General features: G+C 48.5%; 1 protein-coding gene across 4 annotated transcripts in view; it reads left to right on the top strand.

Annotated features, from left to right (window-relative positions):
- Positions 1–23558, top strand: part of LOC138285243 (NXPE family member 4-like) — an 859879-nt gene that overhangs the window by 813044 nt on the left and 23277 nt on the right. For 3 of the 4 annotated variants that reach the window (XM_069224936.1, XM_069224935.1, XM_069224937.1), the window contains one exon: positions 22261–22482. The exons of the other annotated variant lie outside the window; for it this stretch is intronic. In XM_069224936.1, the coding sequence (XP_069081037.1) occupies positions 22261–22482 (222 nt within the window). The remainder of the gene's footprint in view (positions 1–22260; positions 22483–23558) is intronic. 4 annotated transcript variants of the gene reach the window in all.

The following is a 23558-nucleotide window of genomic DNA, read 5'->3' on the forward strand; positions in this document are numbered from 1 at the left end:
CCGTGCGTCAAAGTATAAATTTGACGCCCGCACGGCGCACCGAAATGGCGTTAGCCGGCGCAGTTTTGCGTCAAAAAGTATAAACATGGGCCTTGGTATAAAGAACAGGACATTGGCCTTTGCTCTATATTTGGAGTGTTGAAAATAAACATCAGTTGGTTGTTTTGCTACACACTGGTCCTGCCATTACTTTTCTACCTTTTTGATGTTCATGAATAGTTTGTGATGTATGACTACATTTGTGTTTGTTTCACTCTGCTTGATGATCCATTTGATGTGGTTGGTACGATCTGACTTTGGAACCAGTGCTGGAGCCACCCAGGACAAAGGGAAATGTTCAATGGATGGATGTGTGGAATGTAATCCAATTGGGGTGGCATTGCACTGGGTGTGTTTAATGTGGTAAGTATTTCATATTGGCTTGACCAATATCAACATCTATTTGGATACATCTCTACCCCTGAGGTAGATTGGACATTCATATGATGTGTGAAAGCTTGAGGTTTGTTTGTCCACACTTGGAGGGTGTTCAATTGTGATACCTTCCTATACATTTGAATTGACATGTGTCCATTTTAATGTCTGTACCTCACACCTGCTTTATCTAAATGTGTGGCTAATGCTGTTACTTGTGAATTTGCTTTCTAGACTTTCACATACACATTTGTCACATAGGCATGAAACTTGGTTATACTATTGGTTGTCCCTGATATTCATCAAGCCACAGTTCCTGTGCAAACAGTGGTTTTGAGGCATGTGCAAAGTGAAGTGTGTCCCAGGGCAGCAGCCTTCCAGGGTTTCCTCTGATTTTGCCATACCTATTTTTTGTTTACATTGTGAGCTTTGTATGTTTGTCACACAAATTATTCTGCATCCCATTTACCTTATAATTCTCTTGCAATGTGGGTGATATGTGTGTGACAACATTTTATGAACACATCACTATCCCTGAAACTGGAAAGTGCACACATATCAGGTTTTGTAGAGTGTGGCGGGGCAGTGTCAGTTACCTGGCCAAAGGGGGCGTCATGGGGCTGTGATTAGGTCATACTTTGTGTACAACTCCAAACTGGTGCACATAAAATATATTTGGGCCACGGAAGAAACGGGTAAGTGTTTGGCTTACCGTCAATTGCGTCCATGACGACATTGATTTTGTGCATCATCGAGCAGCACAAGCAGCGTCAGGATGTGTAGTATAGACTCCATTGCAGCACAGGATGTGTGATGCTGCCTGCAGGTGAGCTTCTGCCTTTTAGCCCTCCTTTTCCATCAGCTCAGATGTGGTGGTTGGACCGCCACAGTCACATCAGTGGAAAGCAACATCATAATTGGGCTGGGGGAACACTGGCAGTCCGCAGTCACACATTTGCCTATTTCGCTACCACCATGGTCTAGTGTTGCTGACAGTGTTGGCGGGACGGCAGCAGTCTTTCATCTATGCAATCGCATACATCATAATACGGCGGTCGGACCGCTAACACAGTGGCAGTCGGACCACTGCTGCCGCCGTGGCAGTTCCCATACCGCCAAACTCGTGATCGGGCCCTAAGTCCCTAACCCAACATATACCTGGTCTTCAAGCCTCCAGCCAAAAACACATTTCTTATTTTATTTAAATCACCAACATTAAATATAATTGGGGCCAAATTTATCACAGCTTTGCATAACTTTTGTGCCACGTAAGGCGATGTAGGGCGATGCAAAACCTCAATTCATATTTACCTTGCCACGCAAGGCCAACCTCCATGGCCTTGCAAGGCTTGGTAAGTCTGATGTAATGCAAGGCAGTGTAAGTCACTGCCTTGTATAACACTGCATAGTGGGGGAGTTACATAGATAGATTATGGGCATTATGGGCAGTCTCATGCATCCATCCATGTGATGTAAGAATTCCCAAATTTACAAACACTTGTAGACCTAGCAATGTGTCAGAATTTTATGCCTTTCCATCAGAGGCTCAAGAAGGAGAAATATATTTATTTTTATTTCTCCTTGTTGTTTTCTCTTTATAAGTGTGCTGCATTTTGCAGCACACTATGAAAGAGGAAAATGCCTCTGTGACCATTCTTGCACAAAAAGAATCCTAACTACAGTGCAGCACACTCATACCTCAGAGAAAGGGTGCCTGCATTCGTGCAAACCAACACAAGGAGAGGACAGAAATGAACCATATAATGTTAAATATGGTGCATTCCTGTCCTCTACTTTTTAAGGAATGTGTCTTGCTGTATGCCGTTGCATGGAACCTTGATAAATAGGCCCCTTTCTCTCTCATCCTTAAACAAAAACAAGTACTGTTCAAGCCCCCAACTCCAACCATGCCTGATTTTCTCATCCAGAACAACATTTGATTAGTGTACTGCCACAACCCTAAATCTATCTGGTGTCAGAAATCCTAACCCAATCTTCTTCGTGCCGAAGGCTCCCACCATATTCAAATGTTGTGTCCGAACCCCCAACCCAAAACATACCTGGAGCCTGAGGCCCCATCCTAAATAAAACCAGAACATACTTATTACCCAGCCCCTTCTGCTGAATCTGTGTTCAAATTCTACCTTTTCTATGAGTCTTCACATTCCTCCATGTCCATGCGTCTGTATTCTTTCTGCTGGGTATGTGGTTACATTTTACCATATTGGCTAGGCTTCTTTATATCGCCTTATTTTGTCTTCAACTTCAGCTGTCTATACTGGTCTTCAGTGTTTCTACTGGGTGTGTCTTCACCTCTGCCATCAATGTAGGTCTTCTTTCTCATTGAGTCTATCTTTAGTTACTCTCTGAGATGGGATTCACCACCATATAACGTAGGTTTTGCGTCCACAATGCTAGAATCTTCACACACATTGGCTTAACAGATGATAGATAAAATGCCCTTGAGGGCTGCCCATACATCACATGAGCATTGGTGCACATGCCTTTGTTATCAGACCAGAGTATTCTAGCAGAGAGCAACCCATATACATTTTGTGATTTCATTTATGTAGTCATGTGCACTATTTAACAATCATGCCTAACTCAATAACAATTTGCAAATTCAAAATTGTTCAGCATAAACATACTTTAGGAGTAATTAACTGTGATCATATGAGGTGGAAGGATACAGAGTACCAGTCCCCTTCCATCGCTATGTTGTTGAGGGTGAGAGAGATTATTCTTTTTTTGTACAGCTCATATCCAATTGGCAACAGAGGATGCCAGACTGTCTGTGCAAGTTTCTCTGTCCTTGGTTTTGTGGACAGACGTTCGTTACGGACACACGTAAGCTTGAATTTCACATACTGGGGCTGTAGTAGTGGCCATTGGGTGCTGAAGCAGGTTGGTGGAAAGAGGAAGAAATACAGAAATCACTGGTTTGAGAAGGGAGCTTCTCTAGATTAATCACACGTTTATACCTACCACGGCATGCTCGAAGAAAGCCCCTAAGTGGAAGTCAATGATCTGTCTTGCTCACCACTTCAACATCACCACAAAACTGAAGAATAAAGTTAATGCTTTCACAAAGCAAACCCACCTTCATGGGTATAATAACAGTTGTAATAAAGTGCAGAGGCTAGATGAGCAGACAGAGAGAGATAAATATACACAGATGGAGGAGAGATATGAAAGACAGATAATGGACAATTAGCAAGGAGACTCCAGGTTGCCATTCTGCCACCCTGGCATTTACCTGAAAAAGATCAGACTAGGGAGCTGCCTTCAGGGGAAGGCGGGCTGCCTTTATTCAGCCATGCTGCCTTGATCCAATTCTAGTGACAACCTCATGTAGTGAGAGGTTAGTTTTAACTTTTGCTGACAGGGTAGAGTTTTTTTTCCAGTCCTGTCTTTCAGATCAATCAATCAGTCGCATTTATAAAGCGCGCTACTCACCCGTAAGGGTCTCAAGGCGCTGTGGGGGGGGGGGGGTCAATGCTCGAAGAGCCAGGTCTTGAGCTGCCGTCTGAAGTGAAGGTGGTCTAGTATGGCGCGAAGGTGGCTGGGAAGGGAGTTCCAGGTCTTCGCTGCTAGGTAAGAGAAGGACCTGCCTCCGGCAGTGGCTTTGCGAATGCGTGGTACGGCTGCCAGGGCTTGTCCGGTCGAGCGTAGGGTGCGAGGAGGAGTGTAGAAGGAGATGCGGTGGTTGATGAGTTCTGGTCCGCGGTTGTGCAGGGCTTTGTGTGCGTGGGTGAGGAGTCTGAAGGTTATCCTCTTGTTGACTGGGAGCCAGTGGAGTTTCCTCAGGTGTCCGGAGATGTGGTTGTGGCGGGGTATGTTCAGGATAAGTCGTGCAGCAGCGTTCTGGATTCGTTGAAGTTTCCTCTGTAGCTTGATGGTGATGCCGGCGTACAGAGCGTTCCCATAGTCCAAGCGACTGGTGACGAGGGCGTGGGTGACGGTCTTCCAGGTGTCGGTGGGGATCCAGCGGAAGATCTTGCGGAGCATGCGGAGGGTGTTGAAGCATGCTGAGGTCACCGAGTTGACCTGTCTGGTCATGGAGAGGGAAGAGTCCAGGATGAAACCGAGGTTGCGTGCGTGGTCGGTGGGTTGGGGAGTGCTGCCTAGGGCAGGAGGCCACCAGGAGTCGTCCCAGGCGGTAGGTGTAGGGCCGAGGATGAGGACCTCCGTTTTCTCTGTATTCAGTTTAAGCCGGCTGTCTGTCATCCAGTTCGCTACTTCCTTCATGCCTTCGTGTAGTCTGGTTCTTGCTGAGGTGGGGTCGTTGGTGAGGGATAGGATGAGCTGGGTGTCGTCTGCGTAGGATATGAGGTTGAGTCCGTGTTTGCGTGCGATGTTCGCCAGGGGGGTCATGTAGATGTTGAAGAGGGTGGGGCTGAGGGAGGATCCCTGGGGGACGCCGCAGATGATCTCCGTAGCCGTGGATCTGAAGGGGGGGAGGCGGACTCTCTGAGTTCTTCCGGAGAGGAAGGAGGTGATCCATTCCAGGGCCTTGCCTCTGATGCCGGCGTTGCTTAGGCGACGTATCAGGGTGCGGTGGCAGACCGTGTCGAATGCTGCAGAGAGGTCCAGGAGTATGAGGGCCACGGTTTCTCCTTTGTCGGTCAGGGATCTGATGTCGTCCGTGGCTGCGATGAGGGCGGTCTCGGTGCTGTGGTTAGCTCTGAAGCCGAACTGTGAGGGGTCGAGTGAGTCGTTGGTTTCCAGGGCGGTGGTGAGTTGAGCGTTGACGATTTTCTCGATCACTTTGGCGGGGAACGGTAGGAGCGAGATGGGCCGGAAGTTTTTGAGTTCGGTGGGGTCTGCTGTTGGTTTCTTTAGGAGGGCGTTCAGTTCAGCGTGCTTCCAGTTCTCCGGGAAGGTGGCGGTGGAAAAAGATGTGTTGATGACGTCTCGGAGGTGGGGTGCGATGATGTTGTCGGCTTTGTTGAAGATGTGGTGCGGACAGGGGTCGGATGGTGATCCTGAGTGGATGGAGTTCATGACGCGGGTGGTTTCCTCAGTGGAGGTTGAGTTCCAGGTGTGGATGGTGGTGTTGTCGGTGGCGGGTTCCGGTGGAGGGTTCGAGTTGGTTGTGGTGAAGCTGTTGTAGATGTCGGTGATCTTGTGGTGGAAGAAAGCTGCGAGGGAGTCGCAGAGGTCCTGTGAGGGAGGGATGGAGTTGTTTTCGGCGTCGGGGTTGGAGAGCTCTTTGACAATGCCAAATAGTTCCTTGCTGTTGTGGGCGTTGCTGTCTAGTCTGTTCTGGAAGGCTGATTTTCGTGCTGCGCGGAGGAGTTGGTGGTGTTTGCGGGTGGCGTTTTTGAGAGCAGACATGTTTTCGTCGGTCTGGTTGAGGCGCCAAGTCTTCTCGAGGGTGCGGCATTCTTTTTTGGAGTCCTTGAGGTCGGGGGTAAACCAGGAATTTTTCTTGTGGCTGTTTCTGTTTGCTTGGGTCTTCAGGGGGGCCAGGAGGTTGGCGCAGTCTGAGATCCAGCTCGTGAGGTTGTTGGCGGCTTCGTTGGGGTCTGTAGTGCTGGTGGGTGGGTTCTGAGAGAGGGTCGATATGAGTTGTTCCGAGGAGATTCGGTTCCACTGTCTTCTTGGTGGTTGTTGGGCGTGGTGGTGTACGTTGGTTTTCTTGAAGCTGAAGTGGACACAGCTGTGGTCTGTCCAGGAGAGTACAGTGGTGTGGCTGAAAGAGATGTGTTTGCTGGAGGAGAAGATGGGGTCCAGCGTGTGTCCGGCGTAGTGGGTGGGGGTGTTGACTAGTTGTTTCAGTCCCAGGTTGGCGAGGTTGTCCAATAAGGCGGTGGTGTTGTTGTCGGTGCGATTCTCCAGGTGGAAGTTGAGGTCCCCTAGGAGGATGTAGTTGGTGGACGGGAGTGCGTGTGGGCTGATGAAGTCTGCGATGTCTTCGCTGAACTTTGTGCGTGGTCCTGGTGGTCTGTATATCAGGGTGCCTCTGAGGGTGGTCTTGGGGTCGCTGTTGATTGAGAAGTGGAGGTGCTCGGCGTCGGGCAGTGAGTTGTCGGTGTAGGTTGAGATGCGGATGGAGCTCTTGTGGGCGATGGCGATGCCTCCTCCGGTGCGGTTGGTGCGGTCTTTCCTGATGATTTTGTAGCCGTCGGGGATGGCTATGGCGATGTCGGGTGCCGAGGAGGGGTTCATCCAGGTCTCGGTGAGGAAGGCGATGTCCGGGTTTGTAGAGTCGATGAGGTTCCACAGTTCGATGGCGTGCCTGTGGACGGATCTGGTGTTGACCAGGATGCAGTTGAGGTTGTTTCTGGGCGAGTCGTTCCTGTTGGGTGTGGTGTGAGTTCGTAGGCAGGTGAAATGGCAGTTGCGGCAGGTGAAGGGTCCGTGGGTCCGCTTCGGGGTGGCGCGGCAGCAGGCCGGCGTGCGGCCGGGGTTGAGAGCAGTGAGGAAGGCGGAGTTGTGGGTCAGGCGGGGGAGGTGGGGGTCGCGGGGGCCAGGGGTTGTGGCGCTAGGCGCGGTCAAGGCGCGGACGGGCGCAGACGGGCTTGCCTTAGGCGCGCCTTCGGCGCGCCAGCGGCGCGCCCGCTGCGCGGCCTCGCAGCGGCCGCCATTTAAGGGTAGCCGGGGAGGAGGGGTCAGCTGGGAGGCGGGAGGCGGGCGGGCGGGGGAATCTGGAGGCGGGAAAAAGAAAAAAGCAGCGAAAAAGGCGGCAAAAGAACGGCGGCAAAAAACGGCGAGAGGCCAGGTAAAACTCTAAAGGGAGGGGCTGAGAATGAGGGAGAACGGCAGGAGGGGGCACACGGCACTCAGGGGGACACGCACGGGATACACGGGAAGAAAGGAGGATTCCGGTCAGTCAGTCAGCACAAGCACTCGGGGTACACGGGTAACGAGGGGGCACACTCGCACACACTCACAGGATGAGAACGGTGAGGAGGGCAGTCAGGGACTGGTGGCGCTGCGTGAGCAGGGGAGCGACCTACCCGAGGGTCAGTGGTCGCTACCTCTGCCTCGCAGCGGCCGCCATTTAAGGGTAGCCGGGGAGGAGGGGTCAGCTGGGAGGCGGGAGGCGGGCGGGCGGGGGAATCTGGAGGCGGGAAAAAGAAAAAAGCAGCGAAAAAGGCGGCAAAAGAACGGCGGCAAAAAACGGCGAGAGGCCAGGTAAAACTCTAAAGGGAGGGGCTGAGAATGAGGGAGAACGGCAGGAGGGGGCACACGGCACTCAGGGGGACACGCACGGGATACACGGGAAGAAAGGAGGATTCCGGTCAGTCAGTCAGCACAAGCACTCGGGGTACACGGGTAAAGAGGGGGCACACTCGCACACACTCACAGGATGAGAACGGTGAGGAGGGCAGTCAGGGACTGGTGGCGCTGCGTGAGCAGGGGAGCGACCTACCCGAGGGTCAGTGGTCGCTACCTCTGCCTCGCAGCGGCCGCCATTTAAGGGTAGCCGGGGAGGAGGGGTCAGCTGGGAGGCGGGAGGCGGGCGGGCGGGGGAATCTGGAGGCGGGAAAAAGAAAAAAGCAGCGAAAAAGGCGGCAAAAGAACGGCGGCAAAAAACGGCGAGAGGCCAGGTAAAACTCTAAAGGGAGGGGCTGAGAATGAGGGAGAACGGCAGGAGGGGGCACACGGCACTCAGGGGGACACGCACGGGATACACGGGAAGAAAGGAGGATTCCGGTCAGTCAGTCAGCACAAGCACTCGGGGTACACGGGTAAAGAGGGGGCACACTCGCACACACTCACAGGATGAGAACGGTGAGGAGGGCAGTCAGGGACTGGTGGCGCTGCGTGAGCAGGGGAGCGACCTACCCGAGGGTCAGTGGTCAGATGAGTGATTGTGGTAAAGCGGCTTGTTTAGGAGGGTTAAGAAGAGGAAAAAGATAGGTGAAAGAAAGGATCTGAGCAAGAGAGAGACCAAGAGGAAGGCTGGAGAAAGGTAATGGGAAAGAGAGCAAGAGATGAGTTAAAAGCTTTAGGGAAAGGAGGTGGAGAATGGTGAAAGGACGAGAGGGGTCGGGAGGATATAGAAAAACTCAAGATGTAAAGAGGAACATGATAGAGCAACCTATCCATGAGAGGGAACGCTTTAGAAACTGCTGTGAGAGTTAGAAGTGCTCATTATAAATTCTTCCTCAAGTTTAGTTGGGGATCTCTTGAGTAACCTCCACACAGGGAATACAATGCTCAATCCAGAAAAAGTTTTGTGCTCAGAGTTGCTCTACAATTAAGTCTCTTCTACTTTTACAAAGGCATAACTCCGTCAAGTACCAGAAAAAGTCAGTTTTAATGAACCTCAGGTCACTTATGAAGAAGGAACAATTTGTAGTGAAAGTAAAAATGCACTGCGTGCAACTGAATGGTGTGACTGAGTGGGTGTGTCATAGTTGGACTCTCGCTCCTAGGCGAGACCGCTGGTTTAGGGAAGACAGTACTTTTGTTTGTAGGTGATTAGGTCAATCCTACAACAAGTCGCAACTGTCGGAGAAATTCTTGTGTTTGAAGTTTGTGGTCAAAGATGTAATCAATATCAGTAGCAGTCAGGGACGTTGCCCATTGAACCCAGCGTGGATGTAATGCTTTAGCATTAGGAACGCTTGCTTTGGTGACAGCCTCTAAGGCCGTCACTGGGGGAAAGACAGTAATGTGTTTCTCTTGGGCAAGTGGCCTTTCCTTGATGACAGCCATCTCTACAGCAGTCAGAATTGTTTCTGTGGGTGCAAAGCGTTGCTCTGACTGTAGTATGAATGTGATTTATATGCTATGGGCACCATGTCACCATCATTAAAGTCAACATAAGTGAAGCTGATGGCACCAGCAATTATTCTGGTGACCAAATGTGTTTTGTTGTCACATGTGTGTAAGTGTTTAGCTTTCTAAAACGTGCGGGGACAGGCTCTAGCCCACGTTTGACAGCTCATATCCCAAGAGCAAAACACTGAGAAAGGTTATTTCTGTTTTCTTAAAATTAAATTTGTAGCCAATGGCTGAGAATCCTAGAACAATATGTTCGACCCTGGCAAGATGAATGTTGAGATCGTCATCAGTGAGGCAAATGTCATCCACATAGGACAACGCCTCAGGATCAATATTATGCAAAATTGATGTTAGACGGGCTGAAAACAACCCTGGGCTATTCTTATAGCCCTGGGGCAAACGAAAGAAGCGATTTGTGAGTCAAATGAGAATGCATTCAGGTCCTGCCTTCATGCGCTTAGTTTTGGCAGAAAAAATGTTAGAAATATCAAGGTTGTTTTGTATTTTATATGCACTATGTTGTTAATTAGTGCGGTGCTTTGTGTATTTTGTGTTGCATATATATGTGTGTGTAATTGTTTGTCTGTAATCTAAGACTATCCATATGAATGGTTTGGCTTTGCAACGGGGAATAACGTTATTCTTTGTAGAGCCACAGGGCTCCATTACTCCCTGGTATTCGAGATGAGTGAGGTCTCCCTCACTGGAGCTTTAGCCTCAAGTTTATCAGGATATTGAGTCTGAGGCTGGGGTATAGACCTATGTGGTTGCGGTATAGCGTGGGCGTCTGCGCCAAAGCCCTGTCAACATTGTAGGCTTCTTTTATAGTTTCTGCAATAAGGTCTGAAAAAGAAGGCAAAATGACATCCTCCCCATGTGAGAGATTACGGACATGTTCAGATGGCCAGTCTCTTTCTGACAATAGGATATCACAATGAAGTTCTTCCCAAAATATAACACTAATAGTGCGCTCTATGTCTCCCTCAATCTTGATATTTAAATCGTGAACCCTGTTGAGTGGGAGAACGTACCTGTCCGCAGTCTTGACTGCAAGAAAGTTGTTAGTTGCTGTTGCATCCAGATGTTCCTTCAAACTCTGGTGACATATTGTAACTTCTGCTGCGCGGTCCAGCAGGGACACTGCCAACGCCTTGTTCATCAGCAATGTTCTCAGGTTTGGTGGCATGTTTAATTGAAATTGCTGCCACATTTTTCTTTTTAAATTATGGGTTTTGTTGTGGGGACTTGTCTTCTTTCTTGTCTGAAGACCGCTGTAAGTCTTTCTTCTGCTTCACGTAGTCAGGACGTTGCTCTGACCAGCCTACTCTTTCACTACGTCTATCCGGTGTGTCCAGAAAGGAACGAGAGGTACGTGAATCAGCATCTCTGTCAGGAGCCTTTAGATTGTTTCTATTTCTGACATTGTGTCTCCTTTTGGAGAACTCCGGGTGCAGAGTGTCTGCTCTCTGGCTTCATCTGTCTTTATTTTTATTTTTTTTATCCTAGCACTTTTCAGAACCCTCTTGTGCTTGTTTAGTACAATCCTTAGGGGTGGTACTCTGAATTTCAGGCTTTTGCGGTTTGACTCCCAAACTATTCCATCGTATACTAGTATAGGTGTCGGAAATATTTTTCAATAGTTGACGCTCCTGTTTGAGTTGTGGAATCTCCCAGAGCGGCTGGAGTATAGCCAACACTACTGCTTCCTCTTTAATGTTACATAATATTATTGAGGAGACTGTTTCAAAGTTACGCATTAGTTTCATCCTCAAATCCAGGGCTGGATCAGCCCGTGCTAATTTTGGATTTGTCTTAACTCTTCCGGTAAATTGGCATGAGTGGTAATGTAAATTGCAACAAAGACTGTACCCCATGTGGTGCAGTCGTCCAGTGAGGGAACCATTCCAAATGAAAGCACTTTGTGAGAATTCTATGTTTATCTTGGGGTCCAGTATGGGGAAACACTGCTTCCATCTGGTTATTTTTTTGTGTGCTTTCTAGAATGGAATCTTTTTGCGTTCTGTGGGTGTTTTGCCCATGATAGAATGTATCGTTTGAGGGTTAATCCCTGCAACAGCCAATTGGTGACCAGCTGGTGCAGCCCGTGCTGGGGGTGGGGGGGTCATTTAAGGTTTGCATAGTGAATTGTACTCTTTGTCTGTAAAGTTGTACCACCTCATTGTAAAGTGCTCGTATGTCAGCTATTTGCAATCCCTCCACACCGGGATGTGGTGTGTATGTGGCAAACATGGGCAATGTTGGTCCGTCATTACTTAAGGGACCTAATCTCATGGGTTATATTAAATGTGGTAGGGCGCCACAGAACCAGTTTTGATGTTCTTGATATGAAAATCGTTATCTCTAAATACCGGTAAACTTGGTACAGCTGAGGAATGTTTGCTATTTTATATGTGTGAAATGTGTAGGTTGTATTGTCTTCTTTAAGAAAGGTAACCCAGGAATAGAATGTTTCTGTTTGGTAAGCTTCATGAGCTTCTACTATGAATGTGACATCCCCACCCTCATCTGTTAAGTCATGGGCTACTAGATGTTGTGTTAATGCATCTCTGACATTTTCCGGAATGCCTATTGTGTTAGGCATATTGAGTATTGGGAACAGAGATGGAACACCAGAAGGAGAGAAGCTCCTTTAAGAGTTCAAGTTTCAACAACCTTCAGCCTAGTTAGGTGCTCATAATTCAGCTAAGGAGTATTATCCCTAAGACCACGGATGCCTCCGTATAATGGTACTTAGGGCATCTGTTGTGTGTGAGACAGGGATACTCAGGATATCTGTAAATTAGAGCCAACACACCATTGTTGGTTGCACTATGTGTAGGAGGCTGGACTGGCTTGTAGTGAGTACCAAGGGGTACTTGCACCTTGCACCAGGCCCAGTTATCCCTTATTAGTGTATAGGGTGTCTAGCAGCTTAGGCTGATAGATAATGGTAGCTTAGCAGAGCAGCTCGGGCTGAACTAGGAGACGTGTGAAGCTACTACAGTACCACTTAGTGTCATATGCACAATATCATAAGAAAACACAATACACAGTTATACTAAAAATAAAGGTACTTTATTTTTATGACAATATGCCAAAGTATCTTAGAGTGTACCCTCAGTGAGAGGATAGGAAATATACACAAGATATATATACACAATAGCAAAAATATGCAGTATAGTCTTAGAAAACAGTGCAAACAATGTATAGTTACAATAGGATGCAATGGGGAAACATAGGGATAGGGGCAACACAAACCATATACTCCAGAAGTGGAATGCGAACCACGAATGGACCCCAAACCTATGTGACCTTGTAGAGGGTCGCTGGGACTATTAGAAAATAGTGAGAGTTAGAAAAATAACCCTCCCCAAGACCCTGAAAAGTGAGTGCAAAGTGCACCAAAGTTCCCCTAAGGACAAAATAGTCGTGTTAGAGGGAAAATGCAAGGAAAACACAACTCAGCAATGCAACAACGATGGATTCCTGACTGAGGGTACCTGTGGAACAAGGGGACCAAGTCCAAAAGTCACAAGCAGCTCGGAGATGGGCAGATGCCCAAGAAATGCCAGCGGTTGGTGCAAAGAAGCTCTTACTAGGCTGAAGAACTGTGAATACTGCAGGAACGACAAGGGCTAGAGACTTCCCCTTTGGAGGATGGATCCCCCACGCCTTGGAGAGTCGTGCAGAAGTGTTTTCCCGCCGGATGGACGCCAACAAGCCTTGCTACACGCAAATCGTGCGTTTGGCGTTTTTTTGGACGCTGCTGGGGCCCAGGAGGGACCAGGAGGTCGCAAATTGGACCTGCAGAGAGAGGGGACGTCGAGCAAGACAAAGAGCCCTCACTGAAGCAGGTAGCACCCGGAGAAGTGCCAGAAACAGGCACTACGAGGATGCGTGAAACGGTGCTCGCCGAAGTTGCACAAAGGAGTCCCACGTCGCCGGAGACCAACTTAGAAAGTCGTGCAATGCAGGTTAGAGTGCCGTGGACCCAGGCTTGGCTGTGCACGAAGGATTTCCGCCGGAAGTGCACAGGGGCCGGAGTAGCTTGCAAAGTCGCGGTTCCCAGCAATGCAGCCCAGCGAGGTGAGGCAAGGACTTACCTCCACCAAACTTGGGCTGAAGAGTCACTGGACTGTGGGGGTCACTTGGACGGTGTCGCTGGATTCGAGGGACCTCGCTCGTCGTGCTGAGAGGAGACCCAAGGGACCGGTAATGCAGCTTTTTGGTGCCTGCGGTTGCAGGGGGAAGATTCCGTCGACCCACGGGAGATTTCTTCGGAGCTTCTGGTGCAGAGAGGAGGCAGACTACCCCCACAGCATGCACAAGCAGGAAAACAGTCGAGAAGGCGGCAGGATCAGCGTTACAGAGTTGCAGTAGTCGTCTTTGCTACTATGTTGCAGGTTTGCAGGCTTCCAGCGCGGTCAGCGGTCGATTCCTTATCAGAAGGTGAAGAGGGAGATGCAGAGGAACTCGGCTGAGCTCATGCATTCATTATCTGCAGTTTCCCCAGAGACAGAGACCCTAAATAGCCAGAAAAGAGGGTTTGGCTACCTAGGAGAGAGGAAAGGCTACTAACACCTGAAGGAGCCTATCAGCAGGAGTCTCTGACGTCACCTGGTGGCACTGGCCACTCAGAGCAGTCCAGTGTGCCAGCAGCACCTCTGTTTCCAAGATGGCAGAGGTCTGGAGCACACTGGAGGAGCTCTGGACACCTCCCAGGGGAGGTGCAGGTCAGGGGAGTGGTCACTCCCCTTTCCTTTGTCCAGTTTCGCGCCAGAGCAGGGGCTAAAGGGTCCCTGAACCGGTGTAGACTGGCTTATGCAGAATTGGGCACATCTGTGCCCAAGAAAGCATTTCCAGAGGCTGGGGGAGGCTACTCCTCCCCTGCCTTCACACCATTTTCCAAAGGGAGAGGGTGTCACACCCTCTCTCAGAGGAAGTTCTTTGTTCTGCCATCCTGGGCCAGGCCTGGCTGGACCCCAGGAGGGCAGATGCCTGTCTGAGGGGTTGGCAGCAGCAGCAGCTGCAGTGAAACCCCAGGAAGGGCAGTCTGGCAGTACCAGGGTCTGTGCTACAGACCACTGGGATCATGGAATTGTACCAACAATGCCAGGATGGCATAGAGGGGGCAATTCCATGATCATAGACATGTTACATGGCCATATTCGGAGTTACCATGGTGAAGCTACATATAGGTAGTGACCTATATGTAGTGCACGCGTGTAATGGTGTCCCCGCACTCACAAAGTTCAGTGAATTGGCTCTGAACAATGTGGGGGCACCTTGGCTAGTGCCAGGGTGTCCTCACACTAAGTAACTTTGCACCTAACCTTTACCAGGTAAAGGTTAGACATATAGGTGACTCATAAGTTACTTAAGTGCAGTGTAAAATGGCTGTGAAATAACGTGGACGTTATTTCACTCAGGCTGCAGTGGCAGGCCTGTGTAAGAATTGTCAGAGCTCCCTATGGGTGGCAAAAGAAATGCTGCAGCCCATAGGGATCTCCTGGAACCCCAATACCCTGGGTACCTCAGTACCATATACTAGGGAATTATGAGGGTGTTCCAGTAAGCCAATGTAAATTGGTAAAAATGGTCACTAGCCTGTCAGTGACAATTTGGAAGTAATGAGAGAGCATAACCACTGAGGTTCTGGTTAGCAGAGCCTCAGTGAGACAGTTAGGCACCACACAGGGAACATATACATGCACACCTATGAGCACTGGGGCCCTGTGTGACAGGGTCCCAGTGACACATACATATAGGCCACAAACCTATGAGCACTGGGGTCCTGACCAGCAGGATCCCAGTGACACATAACAAACATACTGAAAACATAGTGTTTTCACTATGAGCACTGAGGCCTGGCTATCAGGATCCCAGTGAGACAGTGAAAACAGTGACAAACACCCTGACATACACTCACAAACAGGCCAAAAGTGGGGGTAACAAGGCTAGAAAGAGGCTACCTTCTCACACAACCCCCCCCCAAACGAAGGACAATAAGGCTAACCTTGGCCAGTTGAGACTTTATTGTCTAAGTGGTGATAAGTAGAGAGTAGCTCTGCAATAGACTGGTTACTCCCTTTATCATCCACTATATGGTTACTTCCCTCTGGGGATGTAAACCACCCTGTTTGAAGTTTTTTAGCTAACCAACAATGTGAAGATGTATTTTCAGAGTTTCTATCAGTAAGTTTTAGTTTAGAGCAGTGGGAATTATCCACTGAACCTATTTGTAATGATGGAAATGCCAGACAGGGATGCTGTCTCAGTAAAGCCATAGCTGGGCAAAAACTTTGTCCATTTGGCTGGAAGAGAGAACAGGGATGCTGTTTCTCTTGAGTTGGAGCAGGGCAGGGATGCTGTCCTATGAGCTCCACACTAGGGCAGGGATGCTGTCCTAAGTGTTGTGAGGTAGTGCAGGGTTTCTGCACTAAAGTTTCTCTGGGAGGGTTGGAGGGATGCTCCATGTTAACTAAAATGGTGCTGTTTTTCTCACCAATGTTAGTTATCCCACAGAGAGGTACTTCCACCTCAGGGAGTACAGTTTTGCCAACTGATGATTCCCTTGGAACAGGTGCCACCCCAGGAGAGGTTTCTCCCACCACAGGAATGGTATCCTGAATGGTAGGGTGGTTAGGGGATACTGTGATACCCTTTTTACCTGTTGATGGAGAGGGATCCTGAGTTTTCAGGCCTTCTCTCCTTTGCTTTTTCATTTCACTTGAAATGAGAGGGAACAATTCCTCAGGGATGCCCAGCATGGCTGCATGGGCATAAAACTCTACATCAGCCCAACCTGAGGCCTCTAGGTCATTACCTAAGAGACAGTCTACAGGTAAGCTAGGTGATACCACCACCTGCTTAGGGCCAGTAACTCCACCCCAACTAAACTGAATTATAGCTAAGGGAAGAAACTTAGTGGAGTTATGGACATCAATAATTTTATACTGTTGTCCAATGATGTGTTGTTCAGGAGGCACTAGGTTTTCAGTCACCAAAGTGAAACTGGCACCTGTGTCCCTGTAGGCCAAGGCCTCAACACCATTTATTGAAACTGTCTGCCTGTACTTATCCATTGTAAGAGGACAAGCAGCCAGTGTGGCAAGGCCAATGCCACTAGGTGTGACAGAAACTGTCTTGGGACTGATGACATCAGTTTTCACTATGGACCCATAAGTGAACCCAACTACACCCTTTGCTTGACTGTTGCCAGCAGTCCCACCACTAGTACCACTACTGCTAGGGGCACTAGAGCTTGATGCATTAGTGGTGGTAGGCTCAGGGGGTTTACCTGGACAGGACTTATCCCCTGGCCTATGGCCTCTGTTTTTACACACAAAGCACCAAGGCTTTTTAATGTGTGCAGGTTGGGAAGAAGAGGAAGAATTTGTTTTATCCCCACCCTCTGAAGAGTGTTTAAGATTTGAAGTGGGATCTTTGGTTTTACCCTTATCCCCATGCTTATCTTGAGATTTTTCACCATCTTTCTTCTTATTGCCATCTTTGTCACCCCCTGTATGAACTTTTCTGTTCACTCTTGTTCTGACCCATTTGTCTGCCTTCTTTCCCAATTCTTGGGGAGAGGTCAGATCAGAGTCCACCAAGTACTGGTGCAACAAATCAGACACACAATTATTAAGTATATGCTCTCTCAGGATTGTGTTATACAGGCTTTCATAATCAGTAACTTTACTGCCATGTAACCACCCCTCCAAGGCCTTCACTGAATGGTCAATGAAATCAACCCAGTCTTGTGAAGACTCCTTTTTGGTCTCTCTGAACTTTATCCTGTACTGTTCAGTGGTTAAGCCATAACCATCCAGGAGTGCATTCTTAAGAACTGTAAAATTATTGGCATCACTTTCTTTCACAGTAAGGAGCCTATCCCTACCTTTTCCACTAAATGATAGCCATAGGATAGCAGCCCACTGCCTTTGAGGGACATCCTGTACAGCACAGGCCCTCTCAAGTGCAGCAAACCACTTGTTAATGTCATCCCCCTCCTTATAAGGGGGAACTATCTTGTGCAGATTCCTGGAATCATGCTCTTTTGCAGGATGACTATGGGGAATACTGCTGCTGCCACCATGGGTATCTAAACCCATTTTCTGTCTTTCCCTCTCTATTTCTAAAGACTGTCTATCCAAATCCAGCTGTTGCTTCTTGAGCTTCAGTCTGGTTTGCTCCACTCTCAATCTATTGAGCTCCCTTTCTAACAATCTGTCATCAGGGTGGGTGGGAGGGACATTTCTAGATACAGAGGTATGATGGGAATGAACAGAAGGAGACCTGTCCCTTACCAAGGGCACCCTAACAGCTTGGCTACCAGCATAATGTGAGAGCACATCATCAGTATGATGTGATTCAACCTCTGTACCAACTATGCTAGACTGTCTAGTAATGGGCAGGCTGAGAAGTTTCTTTCCTGAACCTTTTCCTGGGGGAGTCCCTGGATCAGATTGAGAACCATTAGCTACTTTTTCTACAGATTGGGCACTTATGGCCTTATCCTGTACTCTAAGCATATTAATTAACAGTTCTAAGGAAGGATTCTTCCCTACACTCAAACCTCTCTCTATGCAGAGACTCCTTGCTCCTTTCCAGCTAAGGTGATCATATGCAAGTTTGGACAGTTCAACTTTTTGGCCTGTGCCAGACATTTTTTAGAGAGAGTTAAAGTGATAGACAAAGAGAAAAAAGTTTTCAGAACTTTTTGGAAAGACAGAAAAAAACTTTTTAAACTTTTAAGAACTTTTTGAAAGTTTAGAAGTACTTTTCAGCACTTAGAAAAGAGTGAAAAGAGGAAATGCAAAACTTTTTGGCTATGTGTATATACACTGACCTTGTTTTGTATATTTTTCTCTTATGAAAAGTACAATGACAAGAGTGGTAAGTAGTCTCAAAGCACTTATCCCACCGCTGCACAACCAATGTAGGAGGCTGGACTGGCTTGTAGTGAGTACCAAGGGGTACTTGCACCTTGCACCAGGCCCAGTTATCCCTTATTAGTGTATAGGGTGTCTAGCAGCTTAGGCTGATAGATAATGGTAGCTTAGCAGAGCAGCTCGGGCTGAACTAGGAGACGTGCGAAGCTACTACAGTACCACTTAGTGTCATATGCACAATATCATAAGAAAACACAATACACAGTTATACTAAAAATAAAGGTACTTTATTTTTATGACAATATGCCAAAGTATCTTAGAGTGTACCCTCAGTGAGAGGATAGGAAATATACACAAGATATATATACACAATAGCAAAAATATGCAGTATAGTCTTAGAAAACAGTGCAAACAATGTATAGTTACAATAGGCTGCAATGGGGAAACATAGGGATAGGGGCAACACAAACCATATACTCCAGAAGTGGAATGCGAACCACGAATGGACCCCAAACCTATGTGACCTTGTAGAGGGTCGCTGGGACTATTAGAAAATAGTGAGAGTTAGAAAAATAACCCTCCCCAAGACCCTGAAAAGTGAGTGCAAAGTGCACCAAAGTTCCCCTAAGGACAAAATAGTCGTGTTAGAGGGAAAATGCAAGGAAAACACAACTCAGCAATGCAACAACGATGGATTCCTGACTGAGGGTACCTGTGGAACAAGGGGACCAAGTCCAAAAGTCACAAGCAGCTCGGAGATGGGCAGATGCCCAAGAAATGCCAGCGGTTGGTGCAAAGAAGCTCTTACTAGGCTGAAGAACTGTGAATACTGCAGGAACGACAAGGGCTAGAGACTTCCCCTTTGGAGGATGGATCCCCCACGCCTTGGAGAGTCGTGCAGAAGTGTTTTCCCGCCGGATGGACGCCAACAAGCCTTGCTACACGCAAATCGTGCGTTTGGCGTTTTTTTGGACGCTGCTGGGGCCCAGGAGGGACCAGGAGGTCGCAAATTGGACCTGCAGAGAGAGGGGACGTCGAGCAAGACAAAGAGCCCTCACTGAAGCAGGTAGCACCCGGAGAAGTGCCAGAAACAGGCACTACGAGGATGCGTGAAACGGTGCTCGCCGAAGTTGCACAAAGGAGTCCCACGTCGCCGGAGACCAACTTAGAAAGTCGTGCAATGCAGGTTAGAGTGCCGTGGACCCAGGCTTGGCTGTGCACGAAGGATTTCCGCCGGAAGTGCACAGGGGCCGGAGTAGCTTGCAAAGTCGCGGTTCCCAGCAATGCAGCCCAGCGAGGTGAGGCAAGGACTTACCTCCACCAAACTTGGGCTGAAGAGTCACTGGACTGTGGGGGTCACTTGGACGGTGTCGCTGGATTCGAGGGACCTCGCTCGTCGTGCTGAGAGGAGACCCAAGGGACCGGTAATGCAGCTTTTTGGTGCCTGCGGTTGCAGGGGGAAGATTCCGTCGACCCACGGGAGATTTCTTCGGAGCTTCTGGTGCAGAGAGGAGGCAGACTACCCCCACAGCATGCACAAGCAGGAAAACAGTCGAGAAGGCGGCAGGATCAGCGTTACAGAGTTGCAGTAGTCGTCTTTGCTACTATGTTGCAGGTTTGCAGGCTTCCAGCGCGGTCAGCGGTCGATTCCTTATCAGAAGGTGAAGAGGGAGATGCAGAGGAACTCGGCTGAGCTCATGCATTCATTATCTGCAGTTTCCCCAGAGACAGAGACCCTAAATAGCCAGAAAAGAGGGTTTGGCTACCTAGGAGAGAGGAAAGGCTACTAACACCTGAAGGAGCCTATCAGCAGGAGTCTCTGACGTCACCTGGTGGCACTGGCCACTCAGAGCAGTCCAGTGTGCCAGCAGCACCTCTGTTTCCAAGATGGCAGAGGTCTGGAGCACACTGGAGGAGCTCTGGACACCTCCCAGGGGAGGTGCAGGTCAGGGGAGTGGTCACTCCCCTTTCCTTTGTCCAGTTTCGCGCCAGAGCAGGGGCTAAGGGGTCCCTGAACCGGTGTAGACTGGCTTATGCAGAATTGGGCACATCTGTGCCCAAGAAAGCATTTCCAGAGGCTGGGGGAGGCTACTCCTCCCCTGCCTTCACACCATTTTCCAAAGGGAGAGGGTGTCACACCCTCTCTCAGAGGAAGTTCTTTGTTCTGCCATCCTGGGCCAGGCCTGGCTGGACCCCAGGAGGGCAGATGCCTGTCTGAGGGGTTGGCAGCAGCAGCAGCTGCAGTGAAACCCCAGGAAGGGCAGTCTGGCAGTACCAGGGTCTGTGCTACAGACCACTGGGATCATGGAATTGTACCAACAATGCCAGGATGGCATAGAGGGGGCAATTCCATGATCATAGACATGTTACATGGCCATATTCGGAGTTACCATGGTGAAGCTACATATAGGTAGTGACCTATATGTAGTGCACGCGTGTAATGGTGTCCCCGCACTCACAAAGTTCAGTGAATTGGCTCTGAACAATGTGGGGGCACCTTGGCTAGTGCCAGGGTGTCCTCACACTAAGTAACTTTGCACCTAACCTTTACCAGGTAAAGGTTAGACATATAGGTGACTCATAAGTTACTTAAGTGCAGTGTAAAATGGCTGTGAAATAACGTGGACGTTATTTCACTCAGGCTGCAGTGGCAGGCCTGTGTAAGAATTGTCAGAGCTCCCTATGGGTGGCAAAAGAAATGCTGCAGCCCATAGGGATCTCCTGGAACCCCAATACCCTGGGTACCTCAGTACCATATACTAGGGAATTATAAGGGTGTTCCAGTAAGCCAATGTAAATTGGTAAAAATGGTCACTAGCCTGTCAGTGACAATTTGGAAGTAATGAGAGAGCATAACCACTGAGGTTCTGGTTAGCAGAGCCTCAGTGAGACAGTTAGGCACCACACAGGGAACATATACATGCACACCTATGAGCACTGGGGCCCTGTGTGACAGGGTCCCAGTGACACATACATATAGGCCACAAACCTATGAGCACTGGGGTCCTGACCAGCAGGATCCCAGTGACACATAACAAACATACTGAAAACATAGTGTTTTCACTATGAGCACTGAGGCCTGGCTATCAGGATCCCAGTGAGACAGTGAAAACAGTGACAAACACCCTGACATACACTCACAAACAGGCCAAAAGTGGGGGTAACAAGGCTAGAAAGAGGCTACCTTCTCACACTATGTCATAGTTGGACTCTCGTTCCTAGGTGAGACTGCTACTTAAGGGATGACATCACTTTTGTTTGTAGGCAACTAGGTCAATCCTACAACAAGTCACAACTGTCAGCCCAACCCTCCGGCTCATAACCAGTACCTCACCAAAAACCCAAACAGTAAAAGGTGATTTCTGGCAACCTTACGTTGGGCAAAAACAAAACATGCTTCTTATCTTGTACAGTTGAATGTCACAATGAACACATCAAATTTTGCCCATTATTAGAATACCATTTTGCACAGTTAATATTCTTGTGTAAACCATTAGTTCTCTAAATTGATAGAAGTCTGTGCAACTTGAGATGACTTAGGCCCTCTTTATGAGGCTGGTGGGCTGACCGTCGGCCTGCCAGCCCAGTGCAGAGGAGACCGCCATGGAGCTCACTGTCTCCCCCTCCACCGATTACTACCTTTCCACGGCTGACTGGCAAAAAACTTGGAAATCTGAGGTTTCCACCGGTCAGCCCAGAGGGTGCCCCAAGACCCTCAGAATACGCACTGTCTGCGGTAGTAGACACTGTTCATTCTGAGGATGCTGGTCAGGAGAGCCCCTGCATTGTCCAGGACATGACTGTGAGCAGTGCAGGCACCCCTCTGTGGCCCCCAGCACTGGGTTTCTGGCAGCCTTTTTCATGGCGAGATCCCTGCCATGAAAAGGCTGGCGGAAACTGGACTCATTATCAGCATGGTGGTTCTGAACTCAGCACCGCCCTGGCTGACCACGACTCCGACTGCCATCAGCCGGTCGGGGACCATGTTTCTGGTGGGGATGATTGTCCCCTGGCGTCCGACTGCCAGGGTCATAATGTAGCGGAATGCTGCATAATGAGATCCTAAGTAATTGCAGATAAGGCTGCATCGTTTTAAAACATGCATTTGTGAATATCCTCTCACAATGAACTTCCACACTGTAGTAGAGTATATGTGTCTCAAAACAAATGTTTTCTAGTAATCTTACAAAGTTCAATATCTGTTTTTTATTAGGAACCACATTAGTTTCGAACCAAACATGTAAGATTGGGATGAAATCTCCAGTTCCTAGTGGTTACTTCTTGAAAAATGAGTGGAAGCCATCGTTTTGTGCCCTCTCTTCCAGTACAGGCACCGTCATTCAGATGAACACATGCTTGCAGCATAAGATGATCTACCTAATGGGAGATTCTACTCTGCGCCAGTGGATCGAGTACTTTGGAAGCATAATGAAAAGTAGGTTTCTCATTTATGTTTGAGAGAAATAAACATCTCTTTGGGACAGTCGCAGAGCTCACAATTCCTTTGTAAATTCTCAGAAATCAACGCTGGTGGGCATGCAGTAGGGTGAAGTGAGTTTAAGTTTGATCATTTGTGTTGACAAGCCCTTGCTATGGCTCTGAGTTATTGTTTGCGCTCAGTTCACATAAACATGGTGATGTGTGATTATTATCCAAAGCTCCAGTTCTTCATGGGTATGTGCACTGAGCTTGGTTAAGTTAACTATCTACTGAAACATATTGGCAAGAGAAATTGACTCCCTATACACAATAGTTTGAGAACCCTGGGGTCACTTCCAAAAAACACAATGGCTCGCAACTGGCCATGTGCAACAGGGTAATTAAGGACGAAGTTTAAATTAGGTTTAGAGAAAACACCATGGGTCCCATTAGGAGATCAGGTCAAAAGTCGGACCAGTGATCCACTTCAATGAAGCCATGTGGATTCAGGAAGAGAGGAATCGTTCATATTGATTTGAGCTTAACAGCAGGAGTCTTAGAGAATCATGTAGTTCTCCATGAAACTCCAGGTGTACAGGCCCTCTCAAGCTAGCAACTCTTGTAATGCACAGGCTTTCGTTGTGATTGCTGGCACTACCTAAAACAGGATAGGGGGCACAGTAGTATCCTGTAGTAGACAGAACTCTCTAAGTAGGCATCCATTTTAGCAGGAAATTCTCTGACTAGGAGGGTGGTAGCTAGTCATACTGTGTGCCCCTGAGATAAAAGTGGGAAAGTTTATGGGAAAGACCAAAAAGATACACTCTGAAGCAAGAAAAATCAAAGAGTGTTCCTCCACATTGACTATAAGGTACCTCAAAATCACAGTCAAACGGATATGAAATAAAAAATACACTTTCCCCCCCCCCCCGGGGAAAGATCAAATTACCAGGCCAAACCAGAGGCACAGATTGCCCAATTCCTAACCCCGAATTCTGCCGCTGTGAGAGGGATCATCAACACTAAGGGCCTCATTCCAACCCGGAGGATGCCGGAAGCACCGCCAACAGGCTGGCGGTGCTTCATATGGCA

Source organism: Pleurodeles waltl, chromosome 3_1, assembly GCF_031143425.1.
Source record: "Pleurodeles waltl isolate 20211129_DDA chromosome 3_1, aPleWal1.hap1.20221129, whole genome shotgun sequence".
Classification (NCBI taxonomy): Eukaryota; Metazoa; Chordata; class Amphibia; order Caudata; family Salamandridae; genus Pleurodeles; species Pleurodeles waltl.